The sequence below is a fragment of the Geotrypetes seraphini genome, chromosome 5 (genome assembly GCF_902459505.1).
Source record: "Geotrypetes seraphini chromosome 5, aGeoSer1.1, whole genome shotgun sequence".
NCBI classification, from domain to species: domain Eukaryota; kingdom Metazoa; phylum Chordata; class Amphibia; order Gymnophiona; family Dermophiidae; genus Geotrypetes; species Geotrypetes seraphini.
The window spans coordinates 212,964,625-212,989,726 of NC_047088.1; the positions used below are offsets into that span (position 1 = coordinate 212,964,625).

General features: G+C 41.7%; 1 protein-coding gene across 3 annotated transcripts in view; it reads left to right on the forward strand.

Moving 5' to 3' along the window:
* Positions 1 to 836: 836 nt before the first annotated feature.
* RBMS1 (RNA binding motif single stranded interacting protein 1) overlaps positions 837 to 25,102 on the forward strand; it is a 457,592-nt gene continuing 433,326 nt past the window's right edge. For 2 of the 3 annotated variants that reach the window (XM_033944639.1, XM_033944640.1), the window contains exon 1: positions 837 to 1,610. In XM_033944639.1, coding sequence (XP_033800530.1) covers positions 1,536 to 1,610 — 75 coding nt within the window. In that variant the 5' untranslated portion in view covers positions 837 to 1,535. The remainder of the gene's footprint in view (positions 1,611 to 25,102) is intronic. The other variant, XM_033944641.1, reaches the window with a different exon arrangement.

Below are 25,102 nucleotides of genomic sequence, written 5' to 3' on the forward strand. Positions count from 1 at the left end.
TCTAGCAATCCCTCCCCTCCACACACACACTTCCTCTCTCTTATAGGCTGCAGGTAGGCTCCTCCACTGCTTATATCAGCAGAAATTGGTGCCTGCCAGCCTGCTCCATTTTTCACTAGGGCTGCAATTCAGCTGAACTTCTGCTGCTGTGAGTGGAATTTGTACCTGCTTCTCTGGTGTTTGCCATGGCTGCTCACACCTGCATTTGTCCCTACGTATAGATTTGTTTGCACACCTGCAACTAACCCTATACATATGAGTGGACAGACAGACTGATCCTCCCAAAGCAGGGCCAAGTGACACAGGGGCTCATGGAATAAACTAAGGAGGGAGTTCCACTGTGGCAACTGCCCTACTTGCCAACCTCTAATGTTGGCCCAGTCCCCCATGAGGCTTTATTGCAGGGGTGTCCAACCTTTTGGCTTCCCAGGGCCACATTGGCCAAACAAATGTTTCTGGGGCCATACAAATGCTGCAGCAAGACAGAGGAGGGAGCCGGCAAGACGGTAAACACCCGGGGGCAGCAGAGGAAAACACTGCATCGCCCTTGACCTGGGCCGCACAAAATACTTCACGGGGCCGCATGCGGCACTTGGGCCGCAGGTTGGACACCCCTGCTTTATTGCATAAGCAAAACACCTAAAAATGGAGGCTATAGGGTAATCTGGTAGTCTACCTGTGATCTGTTAGCTGTCCAAGTTACTGCAGAAATGAGAAACTTGTGAATCAGAGGGCAGAAAACAGGCCAAAAAAGGCGGGAGGGGGAGGAGGTCGTTCATGTCTAACCTTGGCTAGCACTTTTTGAATCCAGGTCAAATTCCACACTTCCTCCACCCAATGCCTCCATTGTGCAGTATCCATTACTTGCAAATCTGAGACTGCTTTTTCCCAAGTTTTCCTGTGGTTGCTCCTACAACTCTCTGGAATCAAGTTTGCAGGAAAGGAGTTTTCTCAATGAAGATGCACGGATACGCCTGGTTACCGATTGAACAGAGAGGAGCTGTGCACAGATCAAACAACTTAGCAAGGATTGCGTCCCCGTGACGACCACAACTGAAAGTGGATTTACAAAAAAAAAAAAAAAAGAGATTGTGGCCTTTCCTCGTTGGGGAAGATCACCCTGCTTTTAAGGACAATAAACCCTCCTTCACAGCTCCCAGTGTAAATATTCAGCACACACAGACACCTCGGCCCCCTTCTGGCTCGGCAAATCCAAGGGACACGCCCCCTTCCCTTCCCCCCACGCTTTCTTCCCCCGCCAGCCGGCTCTGCTCTCTGCTGCTTCCACCGAGTCCTGCAGCCGTCGCAGCTCCCACTTTATCGATCGCTTCCCGGTCCTCCGGGGTCTGGCTGTTGCTTCTTGTCCCCTCCCCCGGGGAGCCGCGCTCTGGCCCGGGTGATCGGTGCTCCCTTTTCCCGGCTCAGGACTGGAGCCCACTGGCAGCCGAAAGAGAGGGAAAGAAAACCCGGAGAGCGAGTCCTCGGAAACCCTCAGTCCTCCCGTCCCTGCACTGCAGGCTTGTCTTTCCAGCTTCATGGGCAAAGTGTGGAAACAACAGATGTACCCTCAGTACACCACCTACTACTACCCGCAGTATCTCCAGGCTAAGGTAGGCTTCCCCCGCGATTCTTCTGCCGGCAAGGATCGGGTTACGGGGGGGAGCTGGGTTTGGAGGAGAAAGAGCCCCCGGATGGGGGGGGGGGGAGGGGGAGGGGGAGTCGGTTCCTTTGCGCTGCCATATCTGGGTGGCTGACCTGGCCGGGAGGCGTCGGAGTGGCCTTGGATTTAGGGACAGGGTTGGGGGTGGGGTGGACCCTTCTCCGGCCCTAAGAGGTGCTGGTTCTTTTGGATCTGGTTCTGTCTCTGCCGTGGGAGAAATCAATGGCAGTTTTGTTAGCTAACTTAACTGAATCTATTCGTAAAAAAAAAAATAATTATTATTATTATGTTCATCGTTGATTGGTTTTATCTATCAACTCCACAGTTTCTTTTTGGAAGTGTTATTCATTTCTGCTGAGATTTGTGAGGAAATCTGCATGGGATGTAGCCCTGCCTTTGAGAGACCGCATTTTCACTGGTGCTGTGCAATGACAGATTCTGGCATTTTGACCTTCAAGTAAAGACAATTAATTCTGAGGGAAGGCAGGGGAAACGTGTGTGGTACAGCAGTGCAATTGTAAGGAGACAGTCATGATCCGGTGGCATTAGTGTTTTGGGTCAAATATGAAATCTCTGGCAAAGATACAGGAAAGGATCCAAAGATGACATGCAAATGAATGTATTCTTCCTATACACTTTATGGTTATTTACAGTTTGCTTGGGAAATTTATTGGAGGTATTTAGGGAAAATAACTCTCTTCATCCCCCAAAGCTGCCTTCCTTCTTTACAGGCATTAGGTTGGCAAGTCAGAGTTATGCATGGCCAGCTGGGTAGTGGTCACTAGTCCCCCTACCAAAGGATAGGAAAAGAAGCACAGCCTCCCTGTGCAGCTGTATGCATCTAATAGTGATCTTCATTGCTCTTGACGATTACAAGAATCACTTAATATGTACAGTTGCATGAACCGTGAAATATTTCTTTTCAAAGACTGATCATTTCCAGTGGGTGGCTTTTGTTTTATATGCTCTGAAGTAAAGCCAGTGTAAATTACAGCATTTGCTGAAAACAAGTAGTTAAGAGTGATTTCTAAGCTCCAAAGCTACACCAGAAGCTTGAAAACCAAATTCATTCTAAATAGCTGTGATGGTGCTGGACTGTTCTTATTTTTGGGAAGAGCTTTTTAAAGTTGAAACATGAATGACAGCATTTTTCTTCCACTTCCTGTCTGTATTTGATAGTATGCTTATTCTGGTTGTAAGATACAGGATATGTCTGTCTATAGAACATATCTAAGTGGCTGATTATAGCATAACTTTTTCAAAGCTGCTATAATTTTCAATGTATTTTTGGTAATTCGCGACCTTTTCCTAACAGGTCCTCTCGGAAATTTCTTAGTGAAATGTATATTTTATATTTTCGCATTCTTAAAGTTGATGCACTCTGTATTTCTTCTGACTCTGCATATTGTAACTCGCTGAATGTCCAGCTCTCTTGAATGTAAACCGCCTAGAAGTCGCAAGATTGTGGCGGTATAGAAGAATAAAGTTATTATTATTATTATTATTGACCTCAACACCATTTAACTAGGTGGCATCTGGCCTCAGTTCTACAACATTCCTGAGCTGGGTAGAGGCACTCAACACCTTCCTCTTACTGAACCCCCTCCCCCCCCCAAAAAAAAAAACCAAAAACCAAAACAAAACCCAAACAAACAAACCAGAATAAAACATTAAAGTAGCCACATGGCTCTGAGTGAGGGGTCCTGGTAGGTTAGTGTCCTGTCCCTGGTAAACAAGGGTGGGTGCTTAGAGGAAGTATACATGATACAGGGCATTTGTAGAATGGTTCACCTGAAGCCACACACTTCCAGTTTTCAGATGTCATGATTTAGAGACACATTGAACCTTAACTGTCATGTTACATTTAACCTGCACTCAATCCATCTTCTGTACATTTTGTTTAATCCGTGTCTGAGTCCAGTTATATTTTTTGGGCTTCACAATAAGCCTGTGGCAATGAATGCCCATGAGTGAACTGTGTGTGTTAAGAAAGTGCTTATTTTTTTGTTTTAAATCCTGCCATCCGATAATTTTTTTTTTTTGGGTGCCCTTCATTTCTGTATTTTGAAACAAAAAAAGATTGTTTCCTATTCTGAGCCTTTGGAAATAAATCTTTATTCAAGATGGCTCAGTGCAAATTAATAGAGAAGGCTACTGATGATATAGCAGAGAAGGCTAATGAGGAATATATAGTGTTATGACATGTCTTATATTTGTGTAGACATTATGAATGTTATATAGTGTGACTTGCTCAGAATAGTAGGATGTAGCGACTATTAAAAATTTTAAATAAATAAAAAAAAAAATAGTTCCATTCTTAATTTCTTGACGATTTTGTGTACTTCTGTATCCTATCGCCCCCCTCAATTGTCTCTTTTCCAAGCCACACAGCACTAATTTACTGAGGCTCTGCTGATATTAAGGAAGTGGTTCCACAGTCCTAATTACCTAGGCTACCATATTCTATACCATTTTGAGCCACAAAACATTCAAGATACAGGTTGCACCTTGGAGTGATAGTATAATGTGTGTGCTTATGTTTTCTGGGGGAAACTGTAAATCTTATCAGTTTATTAGCCTTTTTGTCTGCTGCTGCACTGTGGGCCATTTTTTTCAGATAAAGATCTACAGTGGCTTCATGATCTCGTTCACAAGCGGTAATTTCTAAATTGGGAGTCAGTGGGTGCTTATGAGAGTGGCGTTTTTTTTCCACAGAAACATTTAAAAAATGATGGAAAAGCATGAGAAAGGTAATTCTGTAACTACATGTGTACAGTTGTGTGTACCTTGTGAATAAATGCAACCAAAAATACCACTTAATGTGCCCTAAGCATTATTTTATAAGGACAGGCATAAGTGTCATACCATTTAATTGTGAGAGGAGGACATGAGCATATCTCCTACTTAGGCACACAACAGGGTCAATATTCAAAGTGATTTTTATGGCCAGAAGAGGCTCCTGGCTGTTTAAATCTCCTGTCTGGGTCTAACTGGATATACCAGTGTCTCGCAAACTTTTCCAAGCCATGGCACATTAAACTCGGGGCTGCAGCTGGAGGGTCTCCGCACATGCGTAGATGGTTTATGTGAAGATGTCACATGCATGTGTGACATGTTGATATCTGCGTATGGGCAGAGGCCCTCCAGGTGGGGCCCTGATCTTGTTAACCCTAAAATGACTACGCCAGTGGGGAGGTGCCAGCGAGGAGGAGAGACGCCAGTGCTGTCTGACTTGCCTACACGATGTGCCTTTCATGGCACACCTGTAATCTCACCGCGGCACACAGTTTGCGATACGCTGGGATATACATATTCAGCAGCACTTAAGTAGGTACTGCCACTGAACATACCTGGTTAGCACCTAAGCTGAAGCCAGCTATTTTGTGGGCAGTCCGGATAAATAGGTCCAAGTAGTAGATTTTAAACAAACTAGAAAATATTTATTCACTCAACGCGTAATTTAACTCTGGAATTCATTGCCGGAGAATGTGGTAAGATCAGTTACCTTAGCAGGGTTTAAAAAAATGTTTGGATAATTTCCTAAAACAGACTATAAGGGGAAAGGGATTGGGATTTGTATATTGCCTTTTTGTAGTTGTACAACCACACTCAAAGCAGTTTACTTACAGGTTCTTCAAGCATTTTCCCTATCTGTCCCAGTGGGCTCGCAATCTAATGTACCTGGGGCAATGGAGGATTAAGTAACTTGCCCAGGGTCACATTGAGCAGTGCGGGATTTGAACCCACAACCTCAGGGTGCTGAGGCTGTAGCTCTAACTACTAAGCCTCTCTAGCCGTTATTAAGATGGACTTGGAGAAATCCACTGCTTATTCCTAGGAGAAGCAGCATAAAATATGTTTTACTCTTTGGGATCTTGCCAAGTACTTGTGACCTGGATTAGCTACTGTTAGAAACAGGATACTGGGCTTGATGGACCTTCGGTCTGTCCCAGTATGGCAATTCTTAAGTTCTTATGATTTCATAAAACATAGTCCTATTGTTACCCAGTTTAACTTATCCAGTTAAGTACTGAGTATCCCACCTAACTGGATAAGTTATTTATCACTGGATATTCAATGTCATTACCCGGATATGGCCTGGCATTGAATATTGGGGATACTGCTAGTGATGGCCCCAAAAATGCTAAATATGGAACCCAATGTAATGCTGTCAGTTGTGTGTGCTGCTTGTGCACCCATATCCCTGGTGTAAATATATGTGCCTAGAAGGCCTGCTAATGCAGATTGGTGCTAGTATTCTCTGGGTGCCCAGATGCTATTATAAAATAGACACTTCCTGGGCAGCTTTGGGGCACTTACATCTAACCCCCCCTTTATAGAATTGCCACCATATGACCTATCCAGTCTGCACATTCACAGCAACTGCTCATCTCTACAATCCTTCCCACTCCAGAGATCTTCTGTGCTTGCCCCACACTTTCCTGAATTCAGATATGGTCCTTGTTTGTACCGCTTGCTCTGGGAGGCAATATTTTGGAACATTTACTCCTGGGTCTACCCCTTTCATTCTCATTCTATGCCCCTTGGTTCCAGAGCTTCCTTTCAATTGAAAGAGATCCACCTCCTATGAATTTATACCTTGCAGGTATTAAATTGGTCTCTATCATGTGCCCCCCCCCCCCATCTCTTGTCTTTTTCCAAAACATGCACATTGAAATCTGTATATTTGTATCTTTCCACTTACCAAGTTATAAAATTTCTCTGCCACATTCTCGCACAGTGTTTTGCGATTTCCTTCTTAGCTCTTCATCAGTTTGGTTTTGGTAATCTGGAATCAATTTATGTCATCTGCAGACCCTGTCATTGTACTACTTATTCCTTTCTTAGTTTTTTTGGGTGGGGGGTTGTCTAAAAAATAAGAAAATTATTTATATACAGTATTTGATTTTAAATGTGAATTATCTTCCAAACCATTCATCCTAGCACAACTCATTTTTCAGAAAATATCTGTAAAAGTCTAATACCAAACTGATCATTTTCCAGAAAACTCAACAGATCTAATTCAAAATTGAAAAAAAATAAATAATTACTATAAATTGTTCTGCATTTCTTTTTTTTTTTTTCCTTGTCCTTGTTGAACAGCACTGGCTGTTTCACACCCCCTTGTGACACCCCACTGTTTATCTTCCTCTGCAGTGAAGAATGACATTTAGGGGGGGGGAAGTTATCAATGTACAGTAAAAGATTGCCTTTTACCGCATTACAATTTCCTGCAGGATTCAGCAACCTGCAGTATCTCGGTCTCACAGGTTGCTGAATCCCATTTTAAAGGAATAACCTTCTGGTGAGTCACCTTCCAAGTCGTGTTATTCCAGCAGCTCGAGAACATTGGAAATATGACCCCTAGTGGTAGTCATGTGAGACTGCCGCTGGAGGCACCATTTTGAAGTGGGAGGGAATGACTGCCCAATGCCACTCCTCAGATCACAACTGTTATAAATGTAACCCTTAGAGGGGCAAGAACTACCTTAGGAGTAGAGGTGGGGGACTTGGTCTTTGTAGGGGGTGGGGTTTGAGCAGGAGGAGCTTCACTCGGGTCAGGGGTATCGAGCAAGTGCCTTGTGGCCTGATGCTCTCGGACAGTGAAATAATCACAGCAAAAAGTTGGGGATATTTTACTGCCATTTTTTCACCCTGCTGCAACTGGCAAAATGGGTGTCAGTAAGTGCTCATGCAATAATCGTTTTTCATGGCGGTGTGCTAAAGGCAACAGCACCTGCCCTTTAATAGGAAAAATAGGAAAATGGCTGTTTTCCAGCTGCGTTAAAATTGGTCTTAGTGCTCAGGAAAAAACCTGCATAAGGTTCTTACCTCAGCTTAATGAAAGGACCCCAGAATTATTTTTCTGTTTAGTTTAGGGGCTAGTCCTTGGTGCTTTACTGTGGGCTGGTGATCGGTTCCTGTGCGTGTGTATTGGAGAGCAGTTAGCAGACTACAATTCTCCATGGTAGTCCTTTGTTTGATCAGGAGAAAACTAGGGGGCTTCTTTTACAGAGCTGTTCTACTGATTAGCGTGTGCTAAATGTGAAGAAGCCCATGGGAATAGAATGGCTTTTTTTGCATTCAGCATGCTTCTAATCAGTAGCGCAACTTTGTAAAAGGAGCCCTAAGAGTTTCTGGCATATTCTGGGCCCAAATCATAGAAGAAAATAAGGTTTTAATTAACTCCTGGAGATGTTTAATGCTATTAATTATAAGCAGAGCTGGTAAAATACTGAGCACTAGGGTGTCTGGTACCAGCTAAGACTGCAGTGAAGTTGCTATTAATGTGGTTGGGCCCAGGCTGGAAGGAGAAGTCACTGCGGTCATCCCAGACTGCTGTTATGGTCGGGGGGGGGGGAGGGGGGGTTCAGGCGGAGGGATTCTTGCTGCAGGCAGGATAGGCACAGACTTGGGGAGCAGCCTCTATTCTGTCACAGCAGAGGCGAGGCGGAGAAAGAAAAAGATGAGCAAAATCTGTATGAAAATAGTGCAAATAAGTCAATTAAGCAGAAAAAAATGAAAAGAAATTTATTATTTGGGATTTATTAATTGCCTTTATAAAGAGATTCACTTAAAGCAGTATACAGCAGGTACAATTTAGTTTAAAACTTTTACATAATTTTGTTAACATCAAATATAAGCATAAATGCAAGCAATGAGGTAAAATTGGAAATGGCAAATTGAAGATTAGTAATAGGACTAACATGAAACAGTATTAGACAAATGCACATTTAACAGCACTGTAAAATAATGTTTTTAGACTCACAAATTGTCCTGTGGCCTGCTTTAGCATGACCATGGCGTGCAATACTCTCTCCAAAAACAGTATCTTCATCTTGTCTCAAGCCTAGGATCCAGAGATAAAGTTCTGTCTCCCACCAGATAACAATCACTGGCTGGCGATGGGTCTGGTTATCACACACAGTTCTGCAAGGCTCCAAGAGAACTTGGCCTACTTGAATGTAGAGTCTGGGAGTTGCATGTAGGTGGTAGAAGTGTCTGGGAGTCATATAGGTGGTAGGGCTCCAATTTTTCCCTCTGGGCCTCCTTGACCTAACTGTGCCCAGTGCTTTTTAACTTCCTGAGCTACACTCTCCCCTTTTTTCCTTTCCTGTGTCTCCTCTCCTCTGGATGGGAGTCTGAGTGTTAAGGTGGTTCTGCAACTGTGAGGGAGTGTTAAGTGGGAACGGCAGGTTCCTATATAGATTCCTTCATGGTGCTTAATGCACTTTAGTAAAAAAAAACCAAAACGACCAAAACATTTTTATTTAATGACCTTTTAGCCTTTTGCATGTAATCCTTCATTGTAGTACCTGATAATTGTATTAATCCATGATCTTATAAATCCATAGCATTTACAGTTTTGCTTTTTGGACATTTGCTTCCCCTTAACATTTATAGCACATAGGTGTGCACTCCAAGGAGAGCTGCTTAAAGGAATAGTGCCTCTAAGTTGTCACAGTGCTGGCCTCTATATCATTCTTTAGAAAACGATTTTCCATAACTATATAATGGGAGAACTTTTTTGTTTGTTGAATGTTGTTGACTGTGTCTGTTGAATGTTCCGTCTTTAATAATGTAGCAGAGGGACCTGAGTGGTAGACCTTCCTGCCACTGCACATTTAACTGTATGAATAATAAATGGAGATACTCAGGTGAAACGGGGACTTTTGTACAGAAGCATTTACCTTTAGTGATTTTTATGTACCATTAGCAAGTTAGAAACCACACGCCCAATGTTTCGTGCAGTGGTGCTTTGCTTTTTGGTGACATAAATAATTTAAGAGGGTGCTAAACCATAATAGCTGGCTGTAGTAATGAGAGCGGGACCCACAGAAAGCTTTAAGGCCCATTTGGTGAAAGTGTGCTTCCTGCATAAACTATTTAACATTGATTTGTATTACAGTCAATGACATTTTGAAAGCATATCTTGCGCTTTTCACCATACAATTATGGAGGCTTAAATCACATTACTTCCATACCTCTCTGCTTCAACAGAGAAAAAAAAAAAATTAGATTGAACCATATCACACAATAAATCATGAAAGCACACATTCCGTAATTAGATCAAAACTTCCTGTGTTTTTTTTTATTTTAAGAAAATGTCGTTTCTGTAATTTAAGCAGAACAAATGAATATGCTACTCTGTGATCAGATCTCCAGAAAAATATAACACACTTGCATACAAACGTATAAACTCATATAAATAGAGCAACACATGCACATAATAGGCACATACACAGAGGCACATAATACAGCCACTGACATACACAGACATATACAAACACATGTAAAGATTTAGTTTTAAACGTTCATTCAAGTAAAGCTAGGGACCTCCCTCCACTTCAAAATCACTGAGCTCTGGAACAACCTTACCTCCCCTCTTCGGAACTTGAGCTCTCTCCAAGTTTTCCGCAAACATCTGAAAACCTGGCTTTTCTCAAAAAATGTAAGTCTCCCTCCAACTTAGGAATTAAGGAAACTCTTATATCTTGGCATCCCAAGTCCTCTAAATTTTCTTCACACTTCTACCTCTAACCCTCTGTTGTAGTTCCTTCCTATTTCTCCTACTGTAAACCGCGTCGAGCTCTACGAACGTGGAGATGATGCGGTATACAAACCTAAGGATTAGATTACATTAGATTAGATTAGCTCTAAGATAAATATCCTTCGTTCAACTCTTCTTTACTTCATATTCATTAATATGTATCTTTGCTGAAGACCTCAGAAACACCACTCTGAGGTCTTCAGCAAAGATACATTTTAATGAATATGTTGAACGAAGGATATTTATCTTAAAGCTACTTGAATGAGTGTTTAGACTAGAAGCTCTAAGTTGAAACTGTATATCAGTCACTCCATTTCAGATTTAGTTCTAAACATTTTTATACCATCCTTTAAAACAGAAGGCCATCAGGGCCATTTAACAATGAATATTTACAGGCACTGAACTCTTTGATTCATCTCTTGGGTGAATGCCTTAATATTTACCAATTTTGGCAAAAGGTTTGGGCAGCTACTTCTAAGCTACTTTCTTGCGATCTCTGCCTTTTCAGCACAAATTTATCATTTTTGCTTCTGTCTGAAATGATTGCGGCTAGAAGCTCACACAACTCAGTTGCTCGTATTTTGCTTTCTTCAGCTCTTCACCACTAGGGGCTCTTTTCCTCAAGTAGTACTACTATTACTACTATTACCGTAGTTATTTCTATAGCGCTACCAGACGTACACATCGCTGTACAGAGTCACAAAGAAGAAAACAGCCTCTTCTTGAAAGAGCTTACAATCTAAACAGCCAAGACAGACAAACAGGATGTCATGGATATAGTTAAAGGGGAACGGTTAATCAGCTGCCTGGGTTGGAGGGTAGAGAGGAGTACAGGACAATCAAGCCATTGTGACATCACTGATGAGGTTGGCTCTTATTGGTGGAATGAGGTATTATGACATCACAATCTCAGCTCTGCTTCCCAAAGACTAATGGCCTCTTTTACAAAGCCGCACTAGCGGCCCCGAAGCCCATAGAGATTTAAAGAGTTTCGGGGCTGTTGCCGCGCTGCTTTGTAAAAGAGGCCATAAAACTCTTCACACTACTACTACTAATATTAATTATTTCTGTAGTGCTACCAGACGTACGCGGCACTTTACAGTGTCACAAAGAAGAAAACAATCCCTGCACAAAAGAGCTTACAATTTAAACAGCCAAGACAGACAAACAGGATGTCATGGATACAGTTAAGGGGAACGGTTAATTAGCTGACTGGATTGGAGGGCAGAGGAATAGGATTAAGGATTGAAGGCCATATCAAAAAGGTGGGTTTTCAGTCTAAAGCTGTGTTAAGCACTAATGCACACTTTGGGCCAGATTCTAATAATGGCGCCGTAAGTTAGGCATTTAATGCTGTTAATTGATTCAATAATAATTGACTGCGCCAATTAAAAAACAATTAAATGCCATTAAAAAATGGGAGGCGCCTAAGAGCACATCCAAAATCAGCACTACTATCCCATCTATGGAGGCACCTTACTGTGCCTAAAGTCACTGTGGGCATAGTTAATGCTGGAAGTGGCCTTAGGTATCATTAGGTGCGTCCTTAGATGCAATTCTCGTGAAAGTTAGGTGCCAGAAATGTAGACCTATAAAACTCTGGCCTAGATTTCCAGCACCTATGTTTCACGTAGCCGTGATTCTGCAAACAGTGCCATTGTGTGATTGACACATGAATGAAACCGATAAAGTGCTGTTTGCAGAATCTGGCCCTTAATGCAGGAGAAATGGCCTTACGCAGTATGCGCTAAAATGTTCTGCATTAGTTTTGCCATTTGCCTGCATTATGCATGCAGTATTTATTTTTTAATTTTTTTTGGGGGGAGGGGGCATGTCAGGGCATGAAAGCGCTATTTGGCTAATGTGCTGACATTAGCATGCTCTAATGGAATAATATGGACTTAATGTGGGAACCGTTAGTGCTTCCCAATAGGCACTATTTTTAATTGCTGCCTGCTATTTTTAGTGTGTGGCCAGATATTCAGCAAATGGAAAATGTCTATTTTACAAATTGTGCTAGAAATGGGTTTAGTGCATGGGAAGGTTCTACATTAAGATGCAGTAAGCCCATTTGCTAGTGCAGCTTAATAAAAAGGTCCTATAATGAATAACTGGAAAAATTCAAGTGGGAATAGTATTGCTTTATAGTGGAATCCTGTGCAACTGTGTTTTAGATATGAAAGAACTGTGATACATAAATTGAGTCACTACAAGTCCTGGAACAGGTGCTTGTATTGTATTGCATTGTTCATCGCCGAGTTTGACTTGACTCTATTTTTCTTGTATATACCTTTTGTATGCCCTTTGTTACTCTGGTTGACCTCAATAAACATGATATACAAAAAAAAAAAAAAAGGAAATCTATAGAGTATACGTTCAATAACTAAGAAACAGGCAAATGGTCTGCTAAGTCCCGATGGAAAGAAATCATGGAGGGCATAGGCATGGGCATACATGGATCCTGCAACGCCTTATGGCAATGTTTTTCACTAATACCACAAGGTAAAAGTTAAGCCTCTGAAGCAGTCCATGCAGGGCGAAACACAGCCCTGCACAGTGGTTTTTTTTTTTCAAGACCTCTTTTAACTTTGACTGTGTCTACCTCCATGATTTCCTTCCTATGTTCAGTAACTAGTCAGCTTGTTTTGTTGGTATGTAGAGGATGGTATATAGTACGATGGTGTTTCTTTTTGGTGTTAAGAGTGAGCATAAGGTTAGTATACACCCCAGTTGGAGAAAATATATCTTTTCGGTTGATGGTTTCTGGTTTGGGCCTATTGTTATTATTGATTTTCTTCTTTATGACATGAGATTCTAACGTACTCTTTTCTAATGCCTCTTTCTCTTGTTGGATTTTCCTGTGCATTTGGTGGTGATTGGTTGTGGTTTCTAAAAAAATATATATTTAAATTTTTTTATTGGTTTTCAAATATAACACATTAAAACAAGAAATTCAAAGTCTTACAAACAAGACCTGTTATATCGCAACACAACACATATTGCACATAATGCAAGATATAATGAAACATATTAAGAAATTGTATAACTACCAAACTGTCCAGAGCAACTGTCGAAATGCTCCCAAAAGGGGACAAATGCCCTTAAGAGTAACACCTTTAAAACCAGACAGCCTGCCTAACGTGCAAGTTTCAAGTTTACTAGGTTTTTATATACCGCCTATCAAGGTTTTCTAAGTGGTTTTACAATTAGGTACTCAAGCATTTTCTCTATCTGTCCCGGTGGGCTCACAATCTATCTAGCGCACCTGGGGCTATGGAGGATTGAGTGACTTGTCCAAGGTCACAAGGAGCAGCACGGGGTTTGAACCCACAACTCCAGGGTGCTGAGGCTGTAGCTCCAACCATGGCGCCACACACTCCTCTTAATATCTAGTACCATTACAGCTGTTCATTAAACCCCCCCTTCCTCCTTTCCCATAAGGTGTGTCAAAGGAATGGTCAGGAAACACATCTGCCAGAAGAAGTTGGGTGTGGTGGTTCATTGTTGTTCATATTTCAATTTATACATTTCAATGAAGACTAAGAGGCCCTTATACTAAAGCTTAGTGTTCACTGAATGCCAAGAAGCCCATTTTATATCTGTGGGATTCTTAGTAGTTAGCGTGCACCATTGTTTGAAATACAAACTATTACGTAATATATTTAAGTACTTTAGTCATGTGTTTATCTGTCAGATCATCAAGTCAGGAGCAGGAGAGCTTGGTATCGCTTCTTGCAATTATGGTAAGATTTGCAGAGGATGACTGTGGTTAAAACAGCAGCTCAGTTTAGAAAACCAAAAATTAGTAATCTGGGAGTGCCAGGACATGCAGTCCCCCAGAGGTCAGATTACTTGAATGGTTGATTTAAAAATACTCGGATTTAAGAATCAACAAACTTCTTGTTAGGGATGATTTTCCTCAGTAGGTTCCTGTGTAATTTTAAGGTCAGGGAACTATTGTTGCCAGACATTTTCTGGGTTTTTTTTTCCTCAGCCATTTTTAACTGTTTACTAATACAATAGGATAGGGCTAAGGGTTTATAGGAAGTAGAGTCTGAAATGGAGAATCCAAGGTCTGGAGAGAGGGGGAGGAGGAATCATAATTCTCTGAACAGACAGAAAGAATAAGGTCTTCACGAATGAAGGGTGTTGGCTTTAGGATGGAGCACACAGCACTTTTTAAAAATAATTTTATAATATCATTAAGTTCCCATTAACAGTTCCCATTTTTATAATATCATAATATCATTAAGTTCCCATTGAAAGAGGTGGTAGAGACAAAGACTGTGTCTGATTACAAGAAAGCCTGGGATGCCTAAAGCACTGCCTATGGGGTGTCCAGGCCAATCAGAGCCCTAGGAGCCTTCCTGATGCATCCAGGGAGGGGCCCGAGGCTCTGATTGGCCCAAGTTGTTTAAGGCCCCTCCCATAGGAGTCTGAGTAATTCATCAAATATGATCCACCCATAGAAGTCATCAATAATTACTGTCTCCCTGTTGCATCACAACACAGATGGGTTTTCTAGCAGTCTCTGACACTGACCGGTACCCCTGGACCAGTCACTTTTTTTAGTTACCAAAAGCCGACTCCGCTTTTTAAAAATGTCTTGGCATTTTTTAAGAATCCATCGGAGGGCTCATTTCAATGTTGAAGAGCCCATTTGCATGTCAGTGTTGGAGACTTCTAGAAACCTCGCTAAAGACAGAGATAATCCGTTGTGATAATCTGCCGCTAAATTGCGTGCAGGTGATACCGCCAGAAAACAGTTTAGCGACGGTGTTAAACTTTTGAGAATCTTGGCCTTAATCCTCTATTGCCCCAGATACAAAATAAATACCTGCACACTGTATGTAAACCACTTTGTAACCACAGAAAGTAAGTATATCAAACCCCATCCCCTTTCCCTAAGTGTATTTTGAGTTGAGGCCAGAACTAGGCAGGACCTGGGCAGAGAATGGGCATGGACTGCACAATGCAGTTAGCGCGGTGTCATGTGCTGTTACTTGTGCAATTAGCGCAGGTTTATATGTAATGCCTCCTCAATTATCCCCTGAATTCTAAACAAGTGCTAAAAATCGTGCATGCAGATTTGTGCACACACTCAATTTCTGTGTGCAATTTGAGCCAATTAGCGCTGATAATTGGAATCATAAAGTGCAATTATTGTCGCTAATTGTTTTTAATTAAAATTTACACATGTAAAGTTAGGAGTGGGCTTCGCTCTTATATTTTATGTGCAAATCTGAAAAGGAGGAGGTGTGGAAATGGAAGAGTCATGGCAGATCGGGGGGGGGCATTCCTTGTATTTATGTGCGCAGTTATAGAATAAAGGAAATCTGTACCTAATTTAGCCATGAGGATTTACTACACATATCAGGTGGTGTAAATGGCCGCATCTAAAGTTAGGTGCGGATCCTGGCATTCAGCGCTATTCTATAAACTGTGCCTAACTTTGAGCATCTTTTATAGAATAGCACTGAGAGTTATTTTTTTGTTACCAATTTTTTAGGCACTGTTCTTAGAATCGGTCCTATATGTGGCCCAGGCTTGATGTGCGTTACTAAACAGTTCTGAGCAAAAACTGCAGAGGACATGCTGGGCACACCCCCAACAGTTGGCACGTTACCTTTGCACTTATGGTACTGTATGTTAAGTTTTTGCTGTTAAGGCTTAATGCACTTTAATAATAATAATTAAAAAAAAAAAGGCAGACCAGCCAATAAGCTTGTCTGTGGCTAACCTAACTTATTCGCAGTGCCACTGAATATTCGCAGTTAGCACCTTCACCAAAACCACTTAAGTTGTGGCATTCTGGGAGCGGAGTTAAGTGGTTAAGTGCCGATATTTAGCCCTTAATTGCATAAGGTAACTGCTTAAATTGGGCCACTTAAATAGCATGGAAACATGATGGAAGATAAAAGCCAAATGGCTCATTCAAAGCATCTACTATCTCCTCCTCTCCCTATAGACTAAGCTCTTTACCTCTATTGTGAGGTCATAGAGCATTATTGTTATAAGCTAAGGCTCCTAACACTTGCATTGTGAGGTCATAGAGCTTTATGGTTATAGAAACATAACAGCAGATAAAAGACCAATTGGCCCATTTAGACTGCCCATCCACATCATCCAGAAAACATAGGAGATGCTACCTTCACAGACCGTGAAAGCAAAAAAATCCCCAACAATGGTGACTGAATGGTATTTGATCTCGTTTATTGAATAGAAAGACTCGACACGATCGTGTTTCAGCCTTAATTGTCCTGCCTCAGGAGTCTATAAACATAATAAAATTAAAAATAAAATAAATTAAAACGATACAAATATAAAAACTACATTTATACATCCAGTTAAAACAGGTTAAAAGCAAAGAAAATAGAACTAATCATAATGATGGTATCGTACAAAACATACTGAAATCTATAGCATAAAATATAAAAAGTAAACTGTTAGGAGCGAAAAGGTATAAAGAAAATTAATGAAATACAAATCTTCGCCAATAGGAAAGTATAGTGTAGGCAAATCAATAAAAAGTAGCTAAACAAGACAAGCTGATTGTATTGAAACTAAAATAACCAAAGCCATTAGTGTTGAATTTGCATAGCATGAAGATAAAAACATTTAAACTTTATTAAAGATATATATATATATATATATAACATCATAAAAAAATCAATTGTTGTTGCAAAAACAACCAAAGAAATTAATATAAAAATACATAACAAAAAAAAGGCATTCTAACTATAATTATTTATTTGATATTAAAAAGAAATCATAGAAAGGAATAAAGGCTACCTATGCAAGCACGAATTCAATTCAAATTCTACTGTCTATTATTCAAAGCATTAAACAGCTCCGCCCCCCCCTATCTAAACAACTGCCTAAACCAGATCCTCACCTCAAGACAAAGAAGAACTCCGAACCCTTTTGCCTTTCCTCCACTCAAGGGCACTCAGCGTAAAAAGATGTTTGATAACCTTCTGGCAACGCAAGCAGCAAAACTTAACCACTCTATCTCCAACCTGTTGACGGCAACGGGCGACTTCAAAACTTTTTGAAAAGAAATCAAAACCCTACTTTTCAAAAAATTTATCCAGATATCTTAACCCAACCCTTCCCCCTCCTCCTAGATAAATTCTCCCCCAAAACCTCCACTTAAATAATCTCTTCCTCCCCAAAACACCAAACAAGTATTCAGATCCCTGAAATGTAACGTAATCTTATTTGTACTCTAACTGTAATCTATTTGTTATATCACACAGTAACGTACAGTCAATTTAATATCCAATTTGCAAGTTCTTCCAGAATTAATCCAGGTACCTCTCCTTCCTTATAACCAAACCCCCTCCAAAAAAAAACAACCAAACCTGTTGTAACTTCACTGGAAATGTCCAGTTAGCTCATTTGTAATCCGCCTTGAACTGCAAAGTCCCTAATGTAATGTAATAAAAAATGGATAAAAAATGAGATTATGTAAGGCTAACATCAATATAAAACTGATGAAGATCCTAATAATATGCAAAGTGTGCTTCCTAATAACAACAATAATTGTGTACTGTGCACTATGTTTGATGAGTATATCAGTACAGTAAATAAATACCTGAACTTATGTCGAGATGAATTTAGTAAAAAATTTTTAGTCTTCGTGACCTTTCTCTGTATTACATTCTAAATGCAAATAAGAAGAGTACACATTGTAGCAGTTTAGGGAAGAACTAAGTAAAGAAAAGAAAAAGAAAAAAAGAGAAGAAAGGGAAAAGGGGAGAGGGGAAAAAAAGGAAGACAAGAAAATGGAAAAAGAAAGAAGAAAAAGAAGGGAAAAAAGAACAAAAAAATGCCATAAAAGGGGGGGGGGGGGGGGAAGGAGAAGAAAGGAGGGGAGAAAGAGAATGAGGAAAAAAATGAATGAATGGCATTTTAAGATTCAAAACTGGATTATGGCAATGAAAAAGGTGATGTAAACTGTGATGGTGATCTACTTACAGATGTCTGCCAATGATTAAAGAAAAGCCAACATCCAGAAATGTCCTATTTGAAACAATGAAGGAATATGGAATTTTACCAACGGACTTAAACAGTTGTAGAAAAAAAAATCTCCAAATGCTGATGAGTAGCAAAACCCTGATACCTGTGGACCCATTAATGTAAACATGAGTATCAAAAATAATATTATCTACGTTAGTTTGTCAACTTACTTCAACCATTAAACTAAGGGCTCCTTTTACTAAGCTGCGCTAGCGATTTTAGCATGCGCTGCAATGCCGCGCGCGCTAGACGCTAATGCCTCCATTGAGCTGGTGTTAGTTTTTGGCGTGTAGCATATGGTTAGTGTGCACGGCAATGCTACCGCAGCTTAGTAAAAGGAGTCCTAAGTATGATGAATGCTAAATAAAAACCAAATGTACCAAAAAGCATTGCTAAACCATAATGTCTAATCCCGAATATGAACACCAGCAGAGATGATGAAAAGTTCCACATATGATAGGCTAAAAATCGCATTACAAAAATAAACAAATATCATAAAAACATCCAACAATAATAACATAGAGTGAATGCAAATATCTACTGCTGGATGTCGGCACCAGTCGTAAAAGGCGGTACAAATATTGGCACCCTCAATATAGAGCAGGGGTTCCCAACCCTCAGTCTGTGGCCCAGTAGCGGGCCGCGGCCATTTGACAACCGGGCCGCAAGAGATCCTCCATCCCTCAGCAGAACCCCACCGCCCGCCAACCTCCGTTCGGAAAAGCAGCAGCGGCGGCAGCACTGAACAGGCTGCTTTGCTGCCTTCCCTCTGCCGCTGCATCACTGATGACATCATTAGTGACACGGCAGCAGAGGAAAGGCCCTAGCAGGGAAAGCAGTGAAGCAGCCTGTTCAGTGTTGCCGCCGCTGTTGCTTTTCAGAACGGAGGCATGTCGGGGCCTCTTGGTTGGAGGGTCATCAGGGTTCTGCTGCACATGGGGGATGGGATGGAGAGATGGAAAGGTGCGCAGGCGGATGGGTTGGTGGGGTTGTCGGGATTCTTCTGCACGTGTGTCACTGTCTTCCATCATCCCCAGATAGGATTGTTTGGTTGCAGGAAAACAAGCTTAGGGCTCCCACTGATTCTGCATATGGTAAGTTGTATAATTTCTATTATGATATTATAACTTAATAATAATAGAAATGTAATGTATATTGTGTATAAAACTGCCCTACGAATCCGCCCCCAATCCTCCCCCCGCCCCCCACTACCGGTCCCTGGAAAAATTTGCTTCTATAAAAGTGGTCCTTGGTGTCAAAAAGGTTTGGGACCACTGATATAGAGCTTCAATCTTGTGCATTTTGGAAACCTGAAAGAGATGGGGGAAAATAACAGATCTACTGGAAACAGATGATTTTAAAAAACCCGAAAAGATCTAAGCTCAAGGCCTAAAAAAATGAATGGAGGGGTAAATAAAACAAATGCTAATATGAGCTATGGCGCTAATGTAACACATTATTCTGTTGCCATGAAACCATCCCATAAAAAGCATGTTTGTATGACATTTGTCCACAGCAACCACCATCTCCTCTTCCTAAGAGATTCCACGTTATTGTCCCATGCTTTCTTGAATTCAGACACAGTCTTTGTTTCCAGCACCTCTACCGAGAGACTATTCCATGCATCTAACATCTTTTCTGTAAAAAAGTATTTCCTTAGATTATTCCTGAGCCTGTCACCTGTTAACTTCATCCTAAGTCCTCTTACTCTGGAGTTCCTTTCAATTGAAAGAGACTCGCCCCATGCGTATTTAAGCCACCTAGGTATTTAAACATCTCTATCATATCTCCCCTGCCCCGCCTTTTCTTCAGAGTGTACATATTGAGATCTCTGTCATATCTTTAAGTGGTTCAGCTTGTGCAGTTAAGAGCTGAATATGCACTTAACCGCATAAATGTTTTGCAGCCAACCCAAAACCAGATATTCAATGCTGGTACTTGGATATGGGCCCAGCATTGAATATCCAGGAATATAGCCAGCAGCAGACATAAAAATTCTGACTGCTGCCACTGAATATTGGCCGGAGAGTCTATAAGGTTTTCAAATGGGATTTCTAAGCCTCTGTTTTAAAGAAGGAACAGGCACCATTGTTTGTTGAAGCTGGTTTGCACAGAAAAGTATGGATAGACATTGAAAACAACTGCATGCAATTACCAAAATGAATCTGTTATGATTGATCAGTTGGCCTGTTGGGTCCTTCTTTGCATTCTAATTTCAGAGCGATGCATGAACAGTAGCTTAATGTTTGCCCAAAACCAGGGTTTTATTTGATTGCAGGTTGCCTATATTGCTGCATTTATGCTGTTTAGTTCTTGCTTATTGAAAGAAAGAAATGCCATGATGCCACATAGAATAAGTAATATCTTTTCTATCATGTTTTGTATGTATTGTTCTAAAGTAGCATTTTAAACCATAGGGGTTTTGGTAAAACTGTCATTTTTCTTCTTGGGATTTTCTTTTATTTTTAAAACAATTTATAATGGAAGCAGGAGATCACTCAAAAATAGGAAAATGTTACTAGCAAGTGGGAATCCACACTTTTTGACTGCACTTTTGTAGAAGATGTTAAAATTTAGTTTTCAAATAGGGTCTTTCCTTAATGGTAGACTGCAGGGCTAGGGTCATCTTTCTTACTCCTATGCTCTGTATGAGGGTAAATTCCTGAATTAAACCTGTTTTGCAGCTTTTGCAAAACTAGATATTCAATAGATATATAGTAAAAGCAATAATATGGCCTGAAAATAAGATATTTGGAGCTTGCAGCAGTCACATCAAAGCAGGGAGGATTTGATTTAAATCAAGTCTTTCTGACTAGTGTTGCAAATCGTGATTTATATCATCCCCATGACATTATGGATGGTTTAATGGAATTCATTTACTAAAAAATGTAAATATTTCATGAATATATACAGCCTCATGCCAAATAATTAAAAACTAATCCTTATTTCATAATGAATAACTTTTGGACTAAGGCAGTCCCCGAGTTACGGTGACAGGATAATCGGGCGCCAGAAGCGCGGGGGAAAAATAATTTTTAAAGAGCTCCGACTGGGGGTTTGGGGTGGCAACCCCCATACTTTATTGGTTAGTGTTCGCGCTGCCGTTGCGGGGGGGGTGGGGGGGGTGGGGGTGATACCTCCCACTTTATAGAGAAAACAGAACTTTTCCCGAAAAAAATCAGAAAAAGTTCCTTTTTGCTATGATGGAGGTTTCCAACCCCCCAAGCCCCCCTCCAACAGCAGCGCGAACACTAACCAATAAAGTGGGGGGGGGGGGTTGCCACCTCAAACCCCCCGTCGGAACTCTTTAAAAATTACTTTTTCCCCCGCGCGCTTCTGTGTTGCGCCAAATTGTCAGTGCTGGATTGTCAGCGCGCTTGCGTCTTGCGCTGCACTGACTATGAACCCCGAGTTACAGACACTCGACTTTAGTACGAGTCATACTTAAGAACGCGGACACTTGCTTCATTTGGTTTCACTGAGCAGTATTTCCATTGGCATAGACTCTTACACTTCTGTAGCAGATTCAGGAATGATGCATGGCCACATTAAGAACAGTGTGTGGTTGTGCATGCTGTAACTTAGTGGGAACACTGGTAGGGACAGTTGGCCCTTTTGTCAGCTAGGAGCAGAGGTAAGCAGCAAGAATCTTAAAATCTACAAGTTCTGACTTACATACAAATCTGACTTAAGAACAGCTTTAAAAATGTAACTTGTTCTTAACCTGGGGACTGCCTATATAATGTATTTTAAATAGAAAACTATCTTTAGATAGAGGGTTGGGTTTTTTTTTTTTGTTTGTTTTTTTAAAAAAGCTTTTTTTATAAAAAAAAAATCTGATTTAAATTAAAAAAAATCAGAATTTTAAAAAAAAATCATTGATATTTATCCACTCTGCATTAAGGGCTCCTTTTACAAAGATGCGCTAGCGTTTTTAGCGCACGCACCTGATTAGCACACTCTATAGTGAACGCTACCCGGAAAACTACCGCCTGCTCAAGAGGAGGTGGTAGCCGCTAGCGCGTGCTATTCCACGTATTAAGGTCCTAACGCACCTTTGTAAAAGGAGCCCTAAAGGTCTCCATTCCACCTGTCGTCATAGTAACATAGTAAATGATGGCAGATAAAGACCCAAATGGTCCATCCAATCTGCACAACCCTACATGCTCCATAAATTGATCATTTATGGATCCTTTTACTAAGGTGCAGTAGCCGATATAGCTACCACACCTAAGGACCCTTTAATATAAATGGTCCTTTTTCCTAGATATTTCTGGGCCAGAAACCCAGAGCCCTGCCCGATAGTGTGCTTAGGTTCTATTTACTGGAGTCTCTGTCAAAGCTCACTCCAGTCCATCCTAACCATTCCAGCCATCGAAGCCTTCCCCAGCCCAATCCCAACCTAATGTCCATATATGGGGCACAGACCGTGTGAATCTGCCCAGTACCGGCCTTAGTTCATTCTGATTAGAGATCCTCTGGCCCTGATTCTCTAAAGTTCATCCCGATTTTAGGCGTCCTACAGCTGTCTAATCAGCCAATCGGGATGCACGTTTTTTTAAAAAAAATGCTCCCCAGGCAAGCCTGAAGGCACCTCCGGGAGCCTAGGGAGACCCGCAAGATGCCTAAGCTCGTCTAAGGGCCTTAGGCGGGCCCCTTCCCGGCCCATCCCGCCGAAGCCTAAGGCCTGATTGGCCCAGGCTCTAGAAGCCTGGACCAATCAGGCCTTAGGCATAGCGGGTCCGCCCATCCCCACTTAATCTAAGGCTTGATTGGCCAAACAGACCTTAGACTTAATCTAAGGCCTGATTGGCCAATCAGACCTTAGACTTAGTGGGGATGGGCGGACCCGCTATGCCTAAGGCCTGATTGGTCCAGGCTTCTAGAGCCTGGGCCAATCAGGCCTTAGGCTTCGGCGGGATGGGCCGGGAAGGGGCAGGCCCGCTTCATTTCGACGAGGCGTGCCTGCCGGCTCAAGACGTGCAAGACCCATCTAAGAACAGGTTTGGTGGAGTGGAGGTTTGGGGGGGGGGGTTAGCGCCGGGGAGGGTGCGTCTTCGGGCAGGAGGGATTGGGCACCCTCCTGCCAGCTATCGATATTGTCGGGGGGAGGGGGGGAGATCGGTAATGTCGGGGGCGGTCGGTAGTGGGGGGGGGGTGCGTCTTCGGGCAGAGGGTTTGGGCACCCTCCTGGTCAGGGGGCCGCGGCCCGCTATACTTATAGCGGCAGAGAGATCCCTTGCCGCGATAAGTGTAGCGGGCCATGCCTAATCGAACCTGTTTCTCTAACCCGCGTCTGTAACATGGACGCCGGTTACAGAATCGGGGTTTAGTTTAGGCCGATTCTGAATAGGACGCCTCTCCCGGGCGTCCTATTCACAATCAGGGCCTAGGTGTCTTGCGGGCCTCGCCTTCAATATAGGCGGCCTGCCTGGGGAGCATTTTTTTAAAAAAATGTGCATCCCGATTGGCTGATTAGACAGCTGTAGAACGCCTACAGCTGCCTAAAATCGGGACGCACTTTTAGAGAATCAGGCCCTCTGTGTTCATCCCACGCTTGTTTGAACTCTGTCACCTCTTCCGGGAGCGCATGCCAAGAATCAACTACCCTCTCCATAAAGAAGAATTTCCTAACATTACTCTTGAGTCTACCACCCCTCAACCTCAAATTATGGCCTCTGGTTTTACCATTTTCCTTTCTCTGGAAAAGATTTTGTTCTATATTAATACCTTTCAAGTGTTTGAACGTCTGAATCGTATCTCCCCTGTCCCTCCTTTCCTCTAGGCCCAAGGGTATACATAGACACCCATACATCCATATAGGCACCTTTTTATTCATTTTTTTTTTTTTTAGCCATCAGATACATGTACTCCTGCTTCAGGTTGCTCTAGATTCAGACCCAAGTTTTAATTACCTCAGCCACAAATGTCCTACTTTGTCCTAAGGGGAAAAAAACCAAGAAAGTTTCCTTCAACAATTTATCTTCTTTAATTATCACATAATATCTTAATACGAAGATCCTGCACCTATTTTCAAACAATGGTTAAACCTTTTCATGCAAAAGCTGCTATTAAGGGGTCATTGCCCTTTTTTATTTATTTATTTCGTTTTCTAACCCGTCCTCCCCAAAGAGCTCAGAACGGGTTACAGGCTAATATGCCATGAGAGCATGGATTCTCTACGAAAAGGGGCATTTTCAAAAGATTTTACTCGAGTAACACCCCCCCTTTTTTTTTTTTTTTTCAAAATTGTAGTGTGGTTTTTAGCACCGGCTGCGGCAGTAACAGCTCTGATACTCATAGAATTCCTATGAGCGTCAGAGCTATTACCGTTGCGGTTTTGTAAAAGGGTTTGTGTGTGTGTGTGTGTAAATGCGTGTTTACCCACATAAAAATACAGTTTGAAAATTTCTGTCTGTGACTAGATGTAGCTGTCCGATTCAGTAAAAAAAAAATTTGTTTTGATTTTGCCAATTGAATCAATTTTTTGATTCAATATGATTCAATTTGCCATTCAAGCCAGGCTCCTTGCGTATGTTCAGTTTGCTCAAGCATTAAGCATGCTCGGGGAGTTCCAGAGTTAGTGATTCGAGGCACTTCGATGACGTCCAGCTTACTCCAGCAGCACAAGGTCGAGGCAACAAATTTCTTTGGCTGGTGGTATTTTGGCATCTTCTCCAGCTAAAGGCATTATTTTTAATGCAGTGGGGGGTGGTGGGGGGAGAGAGGGATAATATATGTTGCCTTCTCAATCCACCGTTGTTTTGTTGTTTTTAAGAAAAATCTGAGTACTTAAGTTCGTTTTTGGTTACATTTACCTGATGCATCCAATCCTGACCGTTTCATTTGGTGTGATTCAGCTGAAGGAA